The sequence below is a fragment of the Epinephelus lanceolatus genome, chromosome 1, assembly GCF_041903045.1.
Source record: "Epinephelus lanceolatus isolate andai-2023 chromosome 1, ASM4190304v1, whole genome shotgun sequence".
NCBI classification, from domain to species: domain Eukaryota; kingdom Metazoa; phylum Chordata; class Actinopteri; order Perciformes; family Serranidae; genus Epinephelus; species Epinephelus lanceolatus.
Genome location: NC_135734.1, coordinates 3,163,752 through 3,185,335, shown reverse-complemented (window position 1 = coordinate 3,185,335; position 21,584 = coordinate 3,163,752). Strand labels below are relative to the sequence as shown.

The 21,584-nt window shown below is 40.5% G+C and overlaps 2 protein-coding genes across 2 annotated transcripts in view; one reads left to right on the top strand and one right to left on the bottom strand.

Moving 5' to 3' along the window:
* Positions 1–8,267, bottom strand: part of p3h1 (prolyl 3-hydroxylase 1) — a 36,116-nt gene extending 27,849 nt beyond the window's left edge. Inside the window, exons 1-4 of the mRNA XM_033632401.2 lie at positions 7,715–8,267; positions 4,948–5,100; positions 4,347–4,536; positions 4,127–4,258 (exon numbers count right to left, since the gene is read on the bottom strand). Of these exons, the coding sequence (XP_033488292.1) occupies positions 4,127–4,258; positions 4,347–4,536; positions 4,948–5,100; positions 7,715–8,155 (916 nt within the window). The 5' untranslated portion in view covers positions 8,156–8,267. The remainder of the gene's footprint in view (positions 1–4,126; positions 4,259–4,346; positions 4,537–4,947; positions 5,101–7,714) is intronic.
* A 3,407-nt stretch (positions 8,268–11,674) lies between these two features.
* c1h1orf50 (chromosome 1 C1orf50 homolog) lies at positions 11,675–21,556 on the top strand. The gene is made up of 5 exons (XM_033632402.2): positions 11,675–11,851; positions 12,826–12,941; positions 13,057–13,143; positions 14,124–14,255; positions 19,570–21,556. Exons 1-5 carry the CDS (start codon positions 11,803–11,805, stop codon positions 19,753–19,755), a joined length of 570 nt encoding a protein of 189 aa, XP_033488293.1. The 5' UTR covers positions 11,675–11,802; the 3' UTR covers positions 19,756–21,556.
* The last annotated feature ends 28 nt before the right edge of the window (positions 21,557–21,584 follow it).

Below are 21,584 nucleotides of genomic sequence, written 5' to 3'. Positions count from 1 at the left end.
ATACTCCATGAAGTATCGGATGACATGGTTTCATCAATGTTATCATAGCTTTTTGGTACACAGCGGCCAGGGGCGGAAATCCCGGGGGGACAGGGGGGACATGACTCCCCCTTCAATAAAGCTGTACCCTCCTAGAATAATTTGAGACACAATTAATAATTTTTGAACAATGCAGTAGTATTTATTAAAAGCACAGTGTAAGCGGTGCTCATTATAAAAGCGCAATAATGTGCTATTTAAATCTTAAAAGATTTAGTCCCCCCCTCCCATTCCTAGTAGCGGTATATCCCACACTCTTTCCAACGGGCGGGGCTAGCAGCCGTTAGTACTTGGCAGCAGTAGCAGCGTGTGGCTGGACCCCGCTGCCCACATCGCGCGGGGTAAGATGTTCACTCACACAGATACAGTTTAACTTACACAAGTTACAACACATCCCATTTACTGTTACAACAAGCCCCAGGCCCAGGCTGATAATATAAACTGTCTGCAACATTTCTCCTGCATTGTTCAAAAGCCAGAGTTTAGTGATAGTCAGAGAGGACAGGAGAGAAAGAAGAGGGAGAGGACAGGACAAGAGCAGTCAGTGACGGAGCGGCTCGTAGTTAATATCTGTAGGCTGTCACCTGTCAGTGAGACAAACATGACAGACGTGCAGTTTAACTGACAAGGAGCGGCCATTACGCGCGATTATTACTCACGGTTTTGAGGTGCGCAGCAGCAGATCTGACAGCACACTGTTTATAAACCATTCACCAGTTTAATTGCAGGAAATGTTTATCTCACTGCCGGTAAAAAAACGAAAAAAACAAACAAAACGGTTTGCTCCTGCAGCCAGCAAGAGACGAAGGATCCATTCCACACACCTGAGCCAGATGAGCCAGAGGGAAAGAAGGAGAGAGATCGAGTTTCGGTCTTTGATGAATGAAGCCTTATTGTTTTGCTGCTATTAAACAATGAGAGACATGTTTTCTCCGTTTACTTAATAGCATAAATATTCACACTACTGCGCACGGGGAGACAGAGACCTTCTCTGCTCCAGACACACTCAGCACCTTGGACAGCATGGCGCACCTGACTGTTGTCGTTGTGTACATGTTAATGTGATTTCAATCATTTTGTTTTAAATCTGGACATGTGCAGGTGGACTCAGCCAGTGCTAAGAAAGGTCCTATGCCTGCCTGTTGGAGAGATAGAGAAAAAATTAAAGCGTCAAATTGCGGTAAAAGATCTTGCATAAAAGACAGGCTACAACTTTTTTTCCTTGTCCCCCCCTGGAATTATTCTCTAAAATTTTACTGTTTATTGTCGCCCCCAACTATGAAATGGGATTTTCGCCCCTGACAGCGGCTACCGTATGGAGCTACATTAGGGTCAAATGTTTTGTACTTGAAAAAATTAAATTTGAAACTGAAAATTCATGTGTTGAAAAATACAACAATGTATTCAAAATAAAAATAAGTGTATGAAACATTTTTTCAGGTTAAATATAATTTTGATTCACTTTGGTAATTCTTTTGAATGAATAATTTATTTTCACTTTTCAGTTGCATGTTTTATCTTTTCAGATTCAGATCTTATTTTTTACAGTTTCAAATCTTTTTTTTACTTTCAGATCTTTTTTTTCAGTTTCAAATCTGTTTTTTGAGTTTCAGACTTTTGACCCTGATGTGGCATGGGGGGCGTGACATCAACTGAGAGGGGTGTGGAATCATGAGTGACAGTGCCTTCAGGGAACATAGGAACTAAAAAAAATTCTGACTCAACACTTATATACACCATATTCATGTGATTGGCAGTGTAAAAATTGATGCCAGTGACAAACTTCCATTTAGAAGTCTGCTTTAGACAGTACTGAGCACCAATTGCGGTATAAGAGCGATAAATTATGCCAGATTTTGCAGTTCAACAGCCACATTTTAAGTGCTGATATGTCCGATTTCCACATAGCACTGTGAACGCAGCGTAGTGTCCGTTTTGCTTGCGATGATGGTGTCTGGTCGGTCGGGTCAATCTGCTGGAGCCCATACATCCAGCACACAGGTGAAAAATGTTAACTAAGCTTTGGGAAATCATAACAAGTATTAAGGGGTCGTTTTTGTGACAACATACATTTTCGCAGCTCCATCGTCACGGCCCTGTTGATGCTTCCATATCCAGATGTGTCCCCTGGATGAAACCTTTGAGCCTGGGGAGAAGGAAACACCTCCCTACTCACCTGGTGCCACATAAATCACCTGGAGCCAGGTCAGGTGAGTAGGGAGGTGTTTTAGGATTGTTTCCTTTTCCCCAAGCTCAAAGGTTTCATCCAGGGGACACGTTTACTGGATGAGGAAGCATCAACAGTGATGATGGAGCTGTGGACAATCACACTTTCCAGCTCTGACAAATTCGCCACTTAAAAGACGTCACACAAAAAAAGTATGTTGTCACAAAAACGACACCTTAATATTTGTTATGATTTCCCAAAACTTAGTAAACATTTCTCACCTGTGTGCTGGATGTATGGGCTCCAGCAGACTGACCCGACCAACCGGACGTCTTCATCGCAAGCGAAGTGGACACTACGCTGCGTTCACAGTGCTATGTGGAAATCAGACACATCAGCACTTAAAATGTGGCTGTTGAACTGCAAAATCTGGCATAATTTATCACTCTTATACCGCAATTGGTGCTCAGTACTGTCTAAAACAGATTTCTAAATGGAAGTTTGTCACTGGCATCAATTTTTACACTGCCAATCACATGAATATGGTGTATATAAGTGTTGAGTCAGAATTTTTTTAGTTCCTACGTTCCCTGAAGGCACTGTCACTCATGATTCCACACCCCTCTCAGTTGATGCCACGCCCCCCACGCCACATCAGGGTCAAAAGTCTGAAACTCAAAAAACAGATTTAAAACTGAAAAAAGTAAGATCTGAATCTGAAAAGATAAAACATGCAACTGAAAAAAATAAGACCTCAAATCTCAAAATATATATGGAAGTGAAAAGTGAAAATAAATTATTCATTCAAAAGAATTACCAAAGTGAATCAAAATTATATTTAACCTGAAAAAATGTTTCATATACTTATTTTTATTTTGAATACATTGTTGTATTTTTCAAAATTCAAGATCAACACATGAATTTTCAGTTTCAAATTTTATTTTTTCAAGTACAAAACATTTGACCCTAATGTAGCTCCTTACTACCGTTGTTGCAAAACGCGTTTGAAACAGTGAGGCGCTAGAGTGTGCTATCCGTTTGAATGCAATATATGATTTCAACGTTAGATAGGAGAGATTCCTACACACTGTGGCTGTAAGGAATCTGAAGAGATTGAGATTTGATACAATGCTATCAAAGCCCAGCCCTAAACTTGACCTATACTTTGGACTAAAAGTCAGCAAATCTCAGCCTCTGCTGCTTAACTTTTGACTATCCTTTTTAAAATCTGTGTCTTGTGAGTCTCCAACTTTATGGAGGTGCAAAGGAGAAAGCTTTTGATGAAAAGGATGCTTATTAATCCCTGAGGTGAAATTCAATTTGTTTCACTCTATTGTCATATACACACAGGCCCGAAACACACACACATGCACAAGCAGGACTTATATAGGCATGTGCAGAGCGAGGGGGCTGCCATGGACAGGTGTCCCGAGCAGTTGGGTGTTCAGTGCCTTGCTCAAGGAGCCCAGGAGGAAAACTGGCCAGTCCATGCTCCATATTTGGCCTGTGCAGGGACTTGCACCAGCAACTGGTTCCAAAGCCAGAGTCCCTATGCACTGAGCTACTGCCACCCCAAAAATGAAGAAGCTCTGATGGAGGCCAGATGGCTGTCTTCTGTAACTACAGTGACTTTTCATCACTGAGTGTGACTCTCCTCTGTCATTATTAGTCAATACAACAAGATGTCACAGCAGTTTTCTGAGCATGTAAGAAACTCTACAGGAAGTCATCTTGTTTTTCATGAAAACCCAAGATCTGTCTGATTATATTTAACAAACATATCTGACCATATGATGATCACTGATGTTGTAAATCTCTTTAGATTTAGGGTTTAATTCCACTTTTGTGACAGACAAGGACTTTGGATAAAGGCACACTCTACTCAGAACATGCTGAAAAACAAAAAGCTGTTGCACTCACTGTTGTAGTAGGAGAACTGCAGGTAGTTGAAATGCGACGGGAGGAAGTCTTCAAAGGGCTTGTTTTTACCAGCAGTGGAGGCCAACTCGACTGCACAGTGCTGCTTACAGTTCAGTACCTGCATGTAGTGGTCTGACACACACAAACACATTCATACAAAGGATCTTCAACTTTTATATCAATCTTTTCTGCACAAAAATCCAAAGATGTACCGTCTCACCTGTCATGGTCTGGAACAGGTCGGCATTGTACTCCATGTAGTTGTAGCCATCGTAGTTGTAGGCTCCCTCACACAGTACTCTGCACTCCTTATCAGCAGTGAAGTACTCATCTACAGCCACTTCGAAGTGTTCGGCTGCCAGCCCGAATGAGTCGTCACTGTAGTAACTCTTCCCCAGAAAAAACTCAGCCTAAGAGGGGGAGCGGTCATGTAATATTACCAGTGCTGTGGCATTGAAAAGTTTCCCTTTCTAAGTAATAGCAAGATAATAAAGTGCACACAAGCTTGTTAAAACAAATTGTCTCAGTTTAATTTAACCTTTATTTTCCACCATATTTCACATTTACAGCAAAACAATTGTATCGCTATTTGAAATCTTCAACCACACAGGCATGTGACAATTCTGTGACAGTTTTACTGCAGAGAATGGACCATGTTACAAAATGTCAACAGATTTCTGAAATATACTGAGCCAAAAATTCCTGAAATGTGAGTAAAATAAATAAACATTATAGACACTCAGCTCCCCTTTGAAGACTGGCCCTGAGGCTAAGAGGACAAAAAGGCCATAAAACTGATCAGAGAAGGAGTTTGCTCTCACCATTTGTGGCCTGGCCTCCAAATCTTTGAAGTCCTCTGCCTGCACTCCTGCCATCATCCTGTAGTACTCCAGGTTCTGTCTCATCTCCACATGATCCGGGTTGGCCTGGAAGAACGTGTTGGCAGCTGCCACCGCCTTGTCCAGCTTATTGATCTGAAAAATAAAAAAAAAAACCACACAGGGGTTCAGCTCAGCTTCTGAAATTGAAGGTGTGTTACTAGTTCACCTCAGCCCCTGTTAGATGGGACTGCTCATTACTGTGATAGTGTCTGCTTCTGTGTGCCTCCCAAACAGGGTTCAGTCTGTCCAGCCCTCTGTATTAAAGCAGCAATAAATGATTTGTTTTTTGCCCATTTGTGGCAGCAAAAGAAACTAGAAACACAACATTGATATATTATCTCTGAGTAAAGTTGTTATGACTAACCTGCTGGCAAACTGTTACATATTTACACATCCAGCAGACACATAGCATTATGAGCATCCAGTTGGAGTCATGCTTTTGGCCACCTGGTGAATTTAAGTCCAACATTGACCCTCTTTTAGCACAGTTTTTGGTCTCCACCATAGCTGTTAGTTGCTCCACTATGTTCACCAACTAAGCAAGTCACTCTCTGTGTTGCTAGTAGCAGTTTTCTGGCAGCTAGCTACTGAAAAAAGATACTGAAAAATGCTATCAGAGCAGTGAAACTGAACCATAACAGTACCATAACCACTGGTCAAACTTCATGAATCTGGCGTAAAATACATTTATACATGTTACGTGAAACACAGGGGCTTATATATGGACAGTGCAGGAAGTGTAGTTGCACTGGGACCTGTGGGGCGGGATGGGGTGGGGGGCCCTTGTGAATGATTCAAATTGCCACCTTGGAACTATAGCTATGTTCAAAAAAGAACTCACATTAAATTAAAAATGGTGCCATTCACAGACTATATGCCCTCAAAATGCAAACCCATTTCTGTCATAATTTTTTCTGTCATGAAATAATCATGTTCTGTGGTGCCCTTTGACCCGGTGCATTATTAAAGGCCTCAGTGGCTTTGTCACATGATGGCGGCAGACAAGATGACACTGCTTGGCCCGTGAATGGAACATTTACATCGAAAAAATGCCCAGATGGACCTGTTGATAGAGCACCGTTCTCTGCAATCTCTCTGGAATTTTCATACCATCAGAGTGCTTCAAGCCTGAAATATCACCTCAACACAAGGCATTTAGCAGCGAAATCAGAGGTCTGAGCTAGCACAGCTTCTGATGCTTGCGCTAGCAGTCAGCCTCATCAAGCTACACTTGACCAGGCATTCAGACGCAAACTGAGTAGGTCTACCTGTGACCAACAAAGTCCCTTGCAAAATGAATTGCAATGGACTGCAGACCAGTTTCAGTGGTAGAGGACAGGAGGGACAGTTATGTCCAAAATTCATTTGATCTGAAATTTCTTAAATACTTTTTTCACTTTTAAATGCTTTTTTGAATACTTTTTTTTTTACTTTAATTTAGATTAATTAATCATAGAGCATGTAATTAATTAGTAGCGATGAGCGAACACACCACAAATCTGTATCTGTGTCTGTATCTGTTCAACCAGCTAAATTATCTGCATCTGTACTCAGAACCGGCAGGGTTTCTGAGTGGGTGGGGTTTAAATAAAAGTCAATCAATCAATCAATTTTATTTATAAAGCCCAATATCACAAATCACAATTTGCCTCACAGGGCTTTACAGCATACTTGGGCCTAATCTAAAGTTATCATTTTTAGCCTGAAATTTGTATGAATTTACCAGAGGCTGCAATATTTATTGCTTGTGAGAAAAGTATCTACAGAGCAGCCTCAGAATGAGTTCCGGATCATTTTCATCACAAGAGTAGCCTAATAGATTAAATACAGCTACCCAAATGAGGATTTTCCTTTATCATGAGTACAGATAATGACACATTTAACTCGTATGATGAAAAGTAGGCTACATCCGAGTGTTCTTCTCAACCCTACTCATTAGATTCATTTTTTTAATCGTTTGACCGCCCTAATATATGTACGTACACACACACACACACACACACACAAATATACATACATATATGTGTGTGTGTGTGTGTGTGTGCGCGCGCCTTATAACTAGTAAGTAGTGTGCACTAACTAGGACCTGTCATTATAGCATGCACTGGGGCCCGTGGTAACTACCTTACACCACTGGTTAAACAGCATCATTCTGTGCCTTTTGGCTAAACCCTGGAGTATGTAGGAATTTATAATGGGAGTTATTATAAAAATACTCGATGATAATATCTGAGATTATTTCTTCCACTTCCACATATTTTTGTAGCAGAATAAAATTCTGCCCTAACTTTTTCAATATGGTGCTGCTTTCAAGTTCTAACCGAGAGTAGTATTTTATCAGGAGCATATGAAAGCAACACGTAGGCCTTTAAACCGCTGGATCCCAAAATCGACGCCTTAACGTCAGACTCCACAGAAGCTGACTCCACCTTAAGACGTGGCATGGCTGTCTTGGTTTTGGGGGGGTTGGGGTTTACAGTATGCAACTCCACATTAGCACTGAGTCAAATCTTGAATGAGATCTCAACAAAAATGCGTTTTAAATAGAGCTTTCTCTGTTTAGTTCGGAACATGTTAGTATGAACTGAACAGGAAAACACTATACTATGGATGTTGTAGTCTATTCTACAGTAGGGCAGCACTGATTGTGGCCACCGGCTTTACATTTGTAGTTAGCTGATATTAGCTTCTGTACTTCGCTACATACCTTAAAATATGCGACTTGTAGGTAGTTATAGGGGGTCCTCTTGGTGAACTCCAACTCCACTTCTTCACTGACTTGATGCAGAGTTGGTGAACCCAGTTTCTCAGTCTCGCAGGAGTTCACACAGTCCGCCCGTTTCAGGATCTTCTGGAAGAAGCCCAGGTCCTCCACGGACCCAGCCCCCGGTATGGGAACTCCGAAAACGGTCTGGTTGGCGCAGCTGAGCCGACACTGAACCTTAACATTGCGGACTGTGGCTTTGTTCCTGAGCGCCTTCTCCATGTTGAGGATAACAGTCAACCAGTCCCCTTTATAGTAGGCTTCCACCGCCGTGTCGAAGAGGAAATCATAGGGCTCTAAAACGAAGCGACTACTGACATCGGTGTCCGAAGTGCACAGAGGAAAAATGCGGCAGAGAAACAGTAAAGCATAACGGAGCTCCATGGTGCTAAAATGTCAGGGCTCTGCAGCGGGGCAGAAGCCTGACCCTGAGAGCACAAGACCGGTAGACAGAGGAGGAGGTCCAACTTCTTCCTCAGACAGTAACTTGTCTGGAGGTGGGATTTGAACGCACGAGTAACCGGTAACACCCCCTCTGCCCCATCATCCCCCTTATACACATGGAGATACCATTAGAAGAACGGTCCTACTGTGTGCAGGGAAATATTCAATTTAAGTTAGGACTGAATTCAGCTGAACTGTAAATTATATTTAATTCAGGCAAAATCATCATAATCATCATCGACATCTCAAGACCAAGTGTTTTTGTTTTACTGGCTTCTAAATGTAGGCTGAAGTCATGTAATTTGGGACATTCTTTGGTAGATCACCAAGAAAATCCCGTAAAACCTCTGAATACTATAACCTTGAGTGTTGCTGCTTGTGGAACATTTTATGGCTCTGCTATATTTCTTTAGGGAAAATGTATTCTTTAGACATTCAAACACATCAAGAACCCCCACCTCACTCTCATGACATGTTCAGGCAAAATGGTACAGCTAAAAAGGAACAGTCACGTTTATTTTTATTTTGTTTATGGTAAAATCTATTAATGAGGTCAGTCATTAATTCGTTAAATCATTAATGTAACCTGTGGCTATTCATAAAAAAGACTGTCCAACTTTTCTGCCATGCTTTTCCTGTTCTTTTGCTGCCTGTTTCCTCAGTATTGTCTACTATTGACATGCGTGTACATGTATATCCATCCGTCCATCCATCCATCCATTTTCAACCACTTACACGAAGCCAGTTTGTGGGGGCAGCAGGCTGAGCAGAGTATTCCAGATGTTCCTCTCCCCAGCAGCACTTTTCAGCTCCTCCTGGGGGATCCTGAGGCGTTCCCAAGCCAGATGAGATATGTAATCCCTCCAGCATGTTCCCACCAGTTGGATGTGCCCAAATGTACATGTACAGTGGCATGCAAAAGTTTGGGCACCCCTGGTCAAAATTTCTTTTGCTGTGAATTGTGAGTAGAAGATAAACTGATCTCCAAGAGGCATGAATTTAAACATGATGAAACATGGCTTTCAACATTTCAAGCAAGATCAGTGTATTATTTTGTTTTGTACAATTTTAGATTGAAAAAAATGAAAGGAGCACCATTCAAAGTTTGGGTACCTCAAGACATTTGAGCTCTCAGACAACTTTTACCACGGTCTTAGACCATGATTAGCTTGTTAGGGCTATGGCTTGTTCACAATCATCAATAGGAGAGGCCAGGTGATGCAAATTTCAGAGCTCTATAAATACTCTGACTCTTGAAACTTGTCCCAACAAGTCATTGGCTCCTCTAAACAGCTGCCTAGCACTCTGAAAACTAAAATAACTGATGTCCAAAAAGCAGGAGAAGGCTATAAGAAGATAGCAAAATGTTTCCAGATAGTCATTTCCTCAGTTCGTAATGTAATTGAGAAATGTCAGTTAACAGGAACTGTGGAGGTCAAGTTGAGATCTGGAAGACCAAGAAAACTTTCCGAGGGAATAACACCTGATTTTATGGCACCTGGTAGCCTGAAAACATGCTGGTTTCATTTCAGAAGAAATGTCCCATTTTAGCTTAATTCTTTGTCCTATTTACCTGAATGCATTAAGTGATAACTTAAAACCCTTTCCTATAAAAAGCAGTGTATTGTGAAAACATTTTGATTATAAGTCAAACAGTTCATAAAAATCAACACCCTACAACCATTTTTGTTGTTATAACCTTATTATTTTAGCTGCAGTACTCTTATTACCAAAAAGACAAAATCAACACCATGAAAGTTCTATGACCAGTGGATTATTGAGTCTTTATTCTCCCGATCATAGTTATCTCACACTGATAAAAATGATTGTTTCATGTAAAGCACATTTGCATTTATAAAGCAATATCATGTTTGGTGATTAGCTGTTAATATTTAAAGAGCCCAAGATGTAAAACATTATTTGTCCTATTTCACCTGATGTCTAACATACCCGACTTCACCCAAAGCTGCCACAGAAAGGTAATTAATAATTAATAGCAGAATGTTCAAACGGCATACAGCTCATTAAAATGCTAAAAAGTCTGACTAACAGGTGCATACAGACATTCTGTAACATAGATATGCTTTAACAACTTGATACCATCATTTTTATGCAAACTCTAGTACTTTTAAGAGCAGATTTTGCACTTATCTGTAAAGATTCTTAGTAATCCAGGTCATATTAATCATAGGTGCTAGACAATTGGATTTGCTTGCATTTCTTGAAGACGTTTCACCTCTCATCCAAGAAGCTTCTTCAGTTCTAAATGAATAACTGGTGCTGAGTCGCAGGCTTTAAATCCTGTGTGGATGTGAACCCTTAGAGTGTCACTGGGGTCACATGTGTGCTCTTAGTTTCAGAGTCGTTAAGATCCCATGTGAGTCGTCGACCCACCTGGCCATCATGTGAGTCGTTAGGGTCAGGTGGGACCAGATGTGAATGGGTGTGAAGTCAACTGGGGAGGGATCCCACGACTGAACTGTAGGTGGGTGATAAGTGATGTCGTAGGCCACCTCCTCTGTTTAACGGTGGTTGTTCCAGCTTGATGTAGATGGTTTCTTTTACTCCTCTTTCAAACCATCTTTCTTCTGTCTTCCAAGATGTGCACATTGCTATCCTTGAATAAATGTCCCCTCTCCTTTAGATGTAAGTGGACAGCTGAGTCTTGACCTGGCGAGCTGGTTCTCCTGTGCTATGCCATTGGTTTGTGGAGTGGTTGTTCTGTTTCACCAATGTACAAATCTGTGCATTCCTGGCTGCACTGAAGTGCATACACTACATAACTGCATATGTCTGGGTGTTTTGTCCTTAGGGTGGACAAGCTTCTGCCCCAGGGTTTGAAGTGTACAGACATGTGGTGTTTGTTGAATAATATTATTAATTTTATTTTGTTTATTTGTTGTTATGTTTGGTGTATAATGTTGATTTGTTTATGTACTGTGTTATATGTTGTATTTTTAATGGCTGCATGGGTGAAGAGCCCACGACAAATTTCCCACTTTATTTTACCATAAAGTTAATCTCGAATCTTTTGATATGACAGTTGTAGCCCAGCAACTGTTTCTATCCTGAATTCTGCCAAAGAAAATATTCAATTTACTGTTTATTTCTTTATTTTACAGTTTCCTTAATCCCTGCTTGTTTGGTTTCTTCACAGTGTTAGATCTTCTCTCGTTGGAATGTTATGTGGACAGGCTGGGATTATTTTAACGTGCCTGAAAATAAATCCAAGTAATAATGAAAGTGGAATATCAAATTTGTCATAAAATTTGATTCGATTTCAGTTTTAATGGATACAAGGATTTCATGTTGAAATATGAAATCATAATAATCAGAAGCTCCGATAAAGTTGTGGTTTGTTTTGTTTTTTTGTTTTTTGTTGGGTTGTTTTCTTTTGTCTTTTATACAGGCACAAATCAGGACTACCATTACAGGCAAAGTGGGGCGGAGATTTAGGACCCCGTCATGCCTCCGGTATTTTTGGTCAAATATTAGCTGGTTACAAAACCAGCAGGTGAACGGAGAGATTATATCAGACAAAAGTCACTTCAAAGAGGATATTGTTGTGCAAACTAAGAGAAGACAACATGGACAGGACGGTCAGCCTTCCCAATCAGCCCGACAAAACCACCACAGGTAACCGAAATTTACTCAGTCACTTGTATTTCATATCAAACATTTCCACAGTCCCGAGCAGGCACTGTTAAATTTGTCTCACCGTTACAGAGCCTCCTATCCTCCTATTAATGTGGTTATATTCCAAGTTAGCAGTTAGAGTTAGCCTTATTTAAACAGTCCCAGGCCGGTAAACCAGAGTGGCAACTTGACTGGCGAGCAGCTGTGAATGAACGACTAACGTTACTGCTGTACACTGTAATCCAATACAAGATATGTGATCTGTATTAGATTACAACCGAATAGAAGAAAACAACTGTATAGTTCCTGCACCATTTTTTTGTTAGACTGCATAGTTGCTGAAATACTGACCAAGCTTAAAGAGGGGAGAGAGCTAGGCTTGCCAAGTGTCGAGTTAAAATTATTGCAGTGAAGTGTTTAATGTTAACAAATATTTTATGGCATGAGATTTTCACGGTGTGATAACATCTAAGAAAATATCGCGGTTTCACTGTATCATGGTATTACAGAATTTATATTATTATCAGTCCGAATGACCCTTAAAGGAAAGAAAACAAAAGGGTTATTTTTGGTAGAACAAAGGTTTTATTTCTATAACTGAAACTTGAAACAAGAGATTCTTCATCCAATTGCATATTTTTTTCAATATTGTAAATAAGCAAATGTACACTGTATGATAACAATCAACTTATACATCATGATATACCTTGAAACTGGTTTATCACTGCAAACTCACCGAATACGAATGATTATTTGTGTGTAAGTAATTAGAGTAGCAGCTGTTGTGATAGTGCAGTAATGTGAAGTAAGGTGACATTGATAGTAGCATTGGTACGATAGTAGCAGTAACAGCTGTTGCATTAGTTTGAGCTCTGGCAGTGACACAGTATTTGTAGTTTTATGAGCAATAACATTTCTCCTTTTGATTTAGTTACATGCATAATAAAACTGTAATAAATGTGTGGTTGTTGCAGTGACTCTGGTTGAGAGCAGCAACACCCCCAGTGGGCTGGAACTGGTCAGTTCCTACCAGACCAACAGAGTGGGAGACCCCATGGACCTGGTAGCCCTGGCATCACAAGTGCAGAAGGTTTCAGAATGAGATTTATGTATTAAAATTACATTCAAACTGCCATGTTATACACAGCAACACCTGTTGTTGTGGATGGTTATAACAGTCCTGAAAATACATTTGCTTTTTTTAGGGAGATGAATTAATTAAAGCCAACGCCTCTAATAAACTGACAGTCATTGCTGACCAGATCAGATACTTACAGGAACAGGCGAGGAAGGTAAGCAGCAAAAACACCAGAACACACAATCAACCAATTGATCAGTTGCAGGGCCGTTACCAGGATTTCAGGACATCGGGGGCTTAGCCAGGACCTTTGTGGAAGGGTCTGGGGAAGTTCTGCCCTGTTTTTTTTTTTTTTTTTTTTTTAGTAAATAGGCTCAATTTTGATGCTTTTTTATGCACTCTAGCATCTTCTTTACCCTTATAAACTGATTTTTTTTTTCCAAATGCATTATGAATTGTAATGTCAAAAATATTAGCATTTGTTAGTAATTACTATTGAGCAGAAGCCGAATACTTTTAGCATAGCAATTGCTATTATTAAAATCTAGAGAACTTCAAGGTGTTTGTATTTGAGTATTTCCAATTTTTGTTTCTTAATACGTCTACTCCGCTACATCCCAGAGGGAAACATTGTACTTTTTACTGCACTACATTTATATATATATATATATATATATATATATATATATATATATGTGTGTGTGTGTGTATATATATATATATAACATTCAGGGCTGAAGCCTCAGACACCATGATGCATAAACTGCAAGTTTAAACCGTTCAAATGGATTTTTGTGGACTGTGATCTGTTAAACCAGTGGTTCTCAAACAAGGCTCTCCTTGAGAGAGTTCCAGGGGTCCCCAAAAAACAGGGAATAGTTTACTTTCACTTTTTAAGTCTCTATAGAAGTGAGCCCAGTGTGAGTCAGAGTCATGAGGGTGACTTGTATGATCACAGATTTTAATTCCTCCACAGTTCCTCAACTGCAGTTAAAGAATCACTGTGTCTAACAAGATAAGATCCCAGAATAGTTATGCTCATATGGTAGTTTAAAATGTAACATGTTTTCCTCTTGATGTTACTATGCAACATCGTACTTGTAAAAAGGAAATAAATTATATTTGAGTATGTCAGATACAAAGAAAGAGGACATGCTATGTGTCCAGTACACATATTTTCTCCTCTCGTTGTAGGTTTTAGAAGATGCTAAAAGAGACAGTGACCTCCACCATGCTGCCTGTAACATTGTGAAGAAACCAGGCAACATGTATTACCTCTACCAGAGGCCATCTGGACAGAAGTACTTCTCGATCATCTCTCCTAAGGTCTGTGTGATACACACTAATAGATTTGATCTGCTGCCTCTAATGCTGTTTCCCCTAGCATGGACACAAAGTGTTACATCATGCCAGCACAGAACCTGTTACTTAACATTTAACACCCCTTCAGGGAGATTTCCACTGAGAGGAGAACACATGAATGGCTAACCAAACCCCTGCAGGCTTGTATGTAGTGGTGACTGTTAGAGGTGTTTGGTGTTCAAAGTTCATTAAAGCCAGATGGGAGCTGATAGTGAGCAGGTGGCCAAAACACAGGCAGGTCAGGGTGGATTTGACTGGTTGCAGTGTTATCTACGCATGTTTTTCAGGAACAACGAGCTTTCTAGTGGTAATGGAATTTATTAAATGCCAGGGCGTTTTGACTGTTCAAGATCAAGACAGAAAGCTCCACAGTAAAACCCAGAGCAGACTCTTTAAAACCTAAAAGTTGGATACATAATAAAAAAATAGGATGCAACTATAGTTTATTGTATACAGATTATCTTGATTAGTCTTAAAAATGTCAGGAACTGGTGAAAAATGCCCATTATAAAAGGCCAAGGTGAAATCAAATTGCTTGTTTTCTCAAATCCTCAAAATTCAGAAGCTGGAACTAGTTAAAGGAACACTGTGTCGATTTTCAACCAGCTTTGTATCAAAACAATGTGGGTAATATGTGTAAATGAACTGTAGTAAACTTCCTTGCATCAAACCAGTGCTGAGATATCTCTCCTCGTCCCCCAGCTCCAGATGAGGTTATTTAAGTTGTCTGCCAAAGTTTTGCTGACTCACGTGCTTTTGCCGGTACTAAAGGCTGTACTTCTGCATTTTTACAACTAGGCTGCCACTGTGGACACTTTTGGTGGGTTCCGAATTGCATACTTTTTACTTTTACTTTTAGTGTGTACTGCAGCTGCCCTTAAAAAGAATGTACTGTTGCATGCAGTATGCACACAATCAGGACATACTACTTTCTCATAAGAAAAGGGACCTGCATGTAGTATTTTTAGATCTTGCAAATGCGTTTGGTTCAGTACCGCATGGCCTTATTTGGAGTGCGTTTGACTACTTCAGAGTGCCACAGGTAGTTGTTAACTTAGTGAAAGCATATTTTCAGGATATTAGGCTGTGTCTAAGTACAGCAGGTTTCACAACAGGTTGGCAGAGGCTAGAAATAGGCATCATGGCAGGGTGTACAATTTCTCCATTAGCATTTACTATGGCAATGGAAGTAATCATCAGAGCTTCTTAGTGGGTGGTAGGTGGAGAGAGACAGCAGAACGGGTTGCATTTTCCACCAGTTAGGGCTTACATGGATGACATGACACTGGTGACCACAACAATGCCATGTACAAAGAGGCTATTAGAGAAGGTAAATAAGAACCTCAAGAGGGCCAGCATGAAGATCAAGCCTAGTAAATCTAGAAGCATCTCGATACGTAGAGGGAAGTTAAGTGATAGGAAGTTTGTCATAGATGATGAAGAAATCCCAACAATTAGGGAAAAGTCAGTAAAGAGCTTAGGTAGGTGGTACATTGTGGAGTTGAATGATGAGGAACAGGTGGTGAAATTTAGGAAAGATGTGGCAGAAGGATTGGATAGAATAGATAAATCCGAACTTCCAGGAAAGTTGAAGTTGTGGTGTTTGCAATTTGGGCTATATCCTAGGTTAATGTGGCCATTGTCAATTTATGAAATTCCAATATCCGTAGTGGAGAGAATTGAAAGGTCAGTTAGCTCCTATATTAGGAAGTGGTTGGGTGCTCCTAGGTGCCTAAGTAGTGTTGCATTGTATGGAAAAGGGATACTTCAGCTACCAGTATCTAGTTTAACAGAGGAATTTATATGTACCAAGGTCAGGACAGAGCTCTTGTTATCTGGGAGTAAGGACGTGATAGTTAGGAGTGTGGTTCCAAATCCAACCAAGGGGAGGAAGTGGAACCCAAGATCGGCAGTTCAGGAGGCAGAGGCAGCTCTTAGGCTTGCAGAGATTGTAGGTAATGTTCAGTTTGGCCGGGGAGGCCTGGGGCTTGGCTCAGGCAAACCGGTATGGAATAAAGCAGGTCTCAAAGATAAGAGAAAGCTGGTTGTAGAACAGATACGTAGACAGGAAGAGATGCTAAGGGGTGCAAAGGTAGTGGCCCAGACTAAACAGGGACAGTGGTTGAATTGGGAAAGTGTAGAGAAGAGGAAGCTTAGTTGGAGGGACCTGTGGAGTATGGAGGAGAATCGTATTAGATTCCTGGTAGGGGCTACATACGATGTGTTACCAACCCCCCAGAACCTAAAACTGTGGGTAAATGAGGACCCATCATGCCCATTGTGTTCACGTACCGCAACTTTAAAGCATATTTTGTCAGGCTGTAAAGTTAGCTTGTCACAAGGCTGATATACATGGTGACATAACCAGGTGTTGAAATGTTTAGCTGCAGGCATCGAAGGGAAACGAAGACAGGTAAATTCAGAAGGTGTTAAGGATAGGAGTTTAGTAATTCAGTTTGTCCATGAGGGAGAGAAACACAGAAGAGATAAGTTAGTGAGGAGGCAAGGGTGTGGCCGCCTAGAAGGTGCTTGTGATTGGGAAATGCAAGTAGATTTAGGGGGAAAGCTTGTTGTTCCCCAGGAAATAGTTTGTACCAGGCAGAGGCCTGACTTAGTGTTGTGGTCAGTGAGTCAACGGATAGTTTATTTCACTGAACTGACAGTTCCTTGGGAAGACTCAGTGGAAGAAGCCTATGAAAGAAAAAAGCTTAGATATGCAGACTTAGGAGCAGAAGCTGAGCAGCGAGGATGGAAGACTAGGATTTGTCCAGTGGAAGTGGGGTGTAGGGGGTTCATAGCAACATCAGCTGTCTCGCTCCTGGGGGAACTCGGAGTGCGGGGACAGAGTTTGAGGAAGACAGTGAGGGAAATGTCAGATGAAGCAATTAAATGTAGCCAGTTTATCTATAAGAGAAGAAATAATGTCAGTTGGGGGCCAGCAGGGGGAACTACTAAACAGGGCACATAACTCCTTGAGATCAGGTGGAGAGATCCACTTCCAGGAAGAGGAAGTATTTAAGTGTGGGAGTGGCCTAGTTGAATCCATTTTGTTTGAGGCCATGCGGCAAGGTGAGTGTGTTTGCTGATCCTGTAAGTTTATTTAGCTCCTTTAACTTTAGCTTATATTGTAGTTATGCTATGTAGCGCGTGAAATAGAGTGTGGTGAATGTGCTAGGAAAGGTAGTATGAGCCCTGTTTCTACCTGGAGCTCGCATGTACGGAGCCTGGGTTTGGTTGAAGATGGCAGTGCTGTTTGGGCTGAGAAAGCCATGTGAAAGTAAGGAGGAAGTCCAGGAAGAGGAAGGTTATTTAAGTGTGGGAGTGGCCTATTTGAATCCATTTTGTTTGAGGCCATGCGGCAAGGTGAGTGTGTTTGCTGATCCTGTAAGTTTATTTAGCTCCTTTAACTTTAGCTTATATTGTAGTTATGCTATGTAGTGTGTGAAATAGAGTGTGGTGAATTTGCTAGGAAAGGTAGTATGAGCCCTGCTTCTACCTGGAGCTCGCATGTACGGAGCCTGGGTTTGGTTGAAGGTGGCAGTGCTGTTTGGGCTGAGAAAGCCATGCGTAAGTAAGGTAAAGGAGGTTATTGGGTTGGTGCAGGGAGGGGAGCAGTGAGACCTGGCATTAGGGGAGTGTCTCTGGGATGCTAGAGATCACTGTCTAGCCTCCTGGAGGTGTCGTGCGACCAACTAGACGAAACACTGGTGAAAGGAGGTTCCCACCCGATGACCCCAAAGACATGCTAGTTATCACTGTTCATTGGTTTGTATAGTTAAACCTTGCCATATTAGCTTATCATAGGGCTTAGGTTTTTCACTGAGTGTTGATCCTTTCTCTAGAGCACAAACTTCTTGTGTTTATTTGAACATAACATTACACCCTGAACTTTGACCCTCTTACTTCCATATCTGTTACTTTGGACAAATTTAACTTACTGAGTTTGCATGAGACAAGATCAACCCTAAGAGATCTGTTGTTGTTACTTTGAAATGTATGTAGTTAAAAGTTATAACTCCACAGATTGTAGATTCTAACATATTATATTTGCGACAGTGAAATTACATCTGCAGTTCTCTGTCATTATTTCTATAGTTATGCCCTGTTGTTGTTTGTAATATTTATGATTATTTTGGTCACTTAAACAATCAGTATTCCTATTATTACTATTTGACAGGTCATCAGTTACTTGAATGCGCTGCCATTGGTAAATGCGACTTCTGACAGTTATCCATCAGCCTTCAATGAGCTGTCAAGCTGTCATGTTTGTGGCTCAGTCAATGTGACTTATCATCTGCTGTACAGAGGATTGTGGGTCAGAATAGCCAGAAAAGCATGCTGGCTTGCAAACTGCAAAATCTGAACGGATATAGTAGAACATCCTGATATTTTTGGCATACTGCACTTGACATACTATGTATTGGGACATAATATATATTTTTCTGGCATACTATATAGTATGGTAGTATGGGGATCAGAATGCACAGAAAGAGAATAGAAGCAGTGCAAGAGACAGACCTTTCCCTTTCTCTCTTTCACTTTCAAACTTGGACCAAAATCCAACCCAGCGGTAAAACTTGGCAGTACTGATCAAATATAAGTCAAGATTGTGTCACTGTATTGCCTATTTCTCACCTAAAATGTTTTCAGAAACGTCCTGTTTAGTTGTAATAGCGAGAATTTGTTAAAAGTGGGTGCCATACTGTTTCTTGTAGTGAAAATGGAGGCTGAAATAACTGAGCTCAAATGGGAAAGCTATGCAGCGCTGATCAAATATAAACCAAGATTCTGTTACTACGTTGCATATGTCTTCCTCAAATGTTTTCAGAAACATGTTTTAGCTTACTGTTTAACTGTAGTACAAGATTGTTTCTTGCCAGCTGGCCTGCCTGTATGTCAAATGGGCAAGTTTGCATTTATTGGTCTGGCGTGGCGCAGCACATTCTGGTAGTTGAAGGTTTCTCCCTCTTGAGCAAAAGCGTAGATTTTCTGTGGTCACGTGGCACCAATTTAAGAAGTATTTTAATCTTTCTACTGCAGAGACATCATAGTTTTATTAAAAGGCCATCATTCAGCACTAAAGTACATCTGTCAGTAGACTCTTCAACAAATCATTGCAGCTATTAAATATAAAACTAAAAAAAAGTTTTAGGTAGAGAGTTGTTGGTTGCAAAATAATAACTGAACTGATTCATAAAAGGAAAAAAGTTGTCTTTTGATTATGGTGAAGTGCTGCACATCTCAACATAGCATACTTCCTTTGTCTTCCCCTCTGAAGGAATGGGGTTCAAGCTGCCCTCACACGTTTGTTGGTGCATTCAAACTTCAACACGACATGTCCTGGACCCCCGTAGATGAGGTGGAGAAGAGAGACACAGAGATTGCCATCATGGACAAACTCCTGAGCCAGCAGACTGCCTTACCACCTTACACAGAACCAAACTTCAAAGGCCTCTCTGAGTAAAGCATGGCTGAACTGGACTGCAGAAAGGTCGGGAGTTTTAAAAGGACACATGCTGGATGCCAACTATGGTCTTAATGGACATACAGTTGATAAGACAAAAATAAAGTAATCCTAATCCAGTGTTGAAATTTGCAAATTTATACATTGATTGAAATCGCTGATATCAGAGCGTCAGACAGTGTTTTGGTAACTTTCATATACTGACTTATGTGCACAGCCTATTTCTACAACGTTTTGTTTGTACACACATCAACATCATAACAAGGACAACATCAGTTGCTTTTGCTGAATGTATACAGTTGCATCTTTAGGGATGGTCTTCTCAAACTCGGCTACACTTGGCACAAACCTGTGCATGGACATTTATCAAATGAAATTTTTAAATGTTTGCTTAATAGCTTCTATCAAATCTATTTCACCAAAGTTTAGTTGGATCTTACCATTCATCACAAGGATGAGATAAGGGTTGCAATGAGGGATGAGATGAGATTTTCATGGTATGCTTAGTCTCAGAAAACATCACAGTATTACAGAAATTACATTATTATCAATCAGAATGACCCTTAGAGGAATGAAAACAGAAGGGTTATTTTTGGTGGAACAAAGGTTTTATTACTATAACTGAAACCTGAAACAATTTTGTTAATGGAAGTTTGTGTAAAAAGTCTATTGGCAGAAATGGAATATAATATTCATAATAATGTTGTCCTCTGTGTATAATGACTTAAAATAATAAGCGTGTTTTCATAACCTTAGAAAGAGCTGTTTATATCTACATATGGAGCGAGTCCTCTTCCACTGAATCGGCAATGTTGTTTCTACAGTAGCCCAGAACGGACAAACCAAACACTCTATTGGTTTATATGCACAGTTAAGTGGAGCTACAGTTATAGCTCAACTAAGCCATTTAATTGGAACACTGTCCTTGTCCCAGTATACAAGCGCAGGAGGGGAACCCATTTACAGTATCAACTAAAGTATGTCAGACTCTGCTGAGATAGGTGGCGATATGCCCCCTTTCAACTTGTTGGTATTGGACCTTTTTTCAGTTAACCTATTATGTCACAGACCAAGCAATCAACATGTTAGCTAAGGTTAGCTGGCAGTAAACTGGTACCATGGTGGACAACTTTGCAGCTCTGGATGTAGATTTCACCATGTTGTTACCGGCTTCTTCTTCTGTTAAGCATTTAATGATACTCGTCTTCTGGGTCAAAGTGGGAAAATGTGGACAATGCACAGAGCACCTAGGCCAGTTTGCATCTAATTGACTGTAAACATGCAGTAGTAATTCAACTCCTAATCGCATTATCTGAGTGTGTTAGTCCGACTGAGAAATTCGATTTAGTACGATTTCAGTCGGTCAAGTTTTAGGAGGACTAACACAATAAATCAATTTTACCTATCATGTAAACATACTGAGTGGCTCTATATAAGACCATTCACGTTTTAGTATTGGCCACTGTAGTTTTCCTGCATGCTTGGCACATGGAAGTCTCAGTTGGTTGCAATCCTCAACCTTTAGATGCCACTAAATCCTACACACTAGACCAAAAAAAACCCAAACAAAACAGGGGTACCTTTCATGTCTTTATATGCAATTTTGTTGATGGATCCTCGCTTTGATTTTGTATAGCCCGATTTTCATCTGGGAGGGAAATAAGATTTCTGTTGAGCCATCTGTTAGGTTCTGGGCAACTCAGCAAGCAAATGATGTATTTTGTCTTTTGTTCAGAGACTACTGCCAATAAGATTTGTTTTGACTGTATTTGGTAAATAAATGACAAGATATTTAATTTGACACATTTGATTCATTTCAGGTCAAGACA

Excerpts from the sequence above, each read along its gene's own strand:
- c1h1orf50 (XM_033632402.2), top strand. The coding sequence starts at position 11,803 with ATGGACAGGACGGTCAGCCTTCCCAATCAGCCCGACAAAACCACCACA. Across the intron at positions 11,852-12,825 it reads GCCCGACAAAACCACCACAG|TGACTCTGGTTGAGAGCAGC; the intron begins GTAACCGAAATT and ends TGGTTGTTGCAG. Across the intron at positions 13,144-14,123 it reads TACAGGAACAGGCGAGGAAG|GTTTTAGAAGATGCTAAAAG; the intron begins GTAAGCAGCAAA and ends CTCTCGTTGTAG.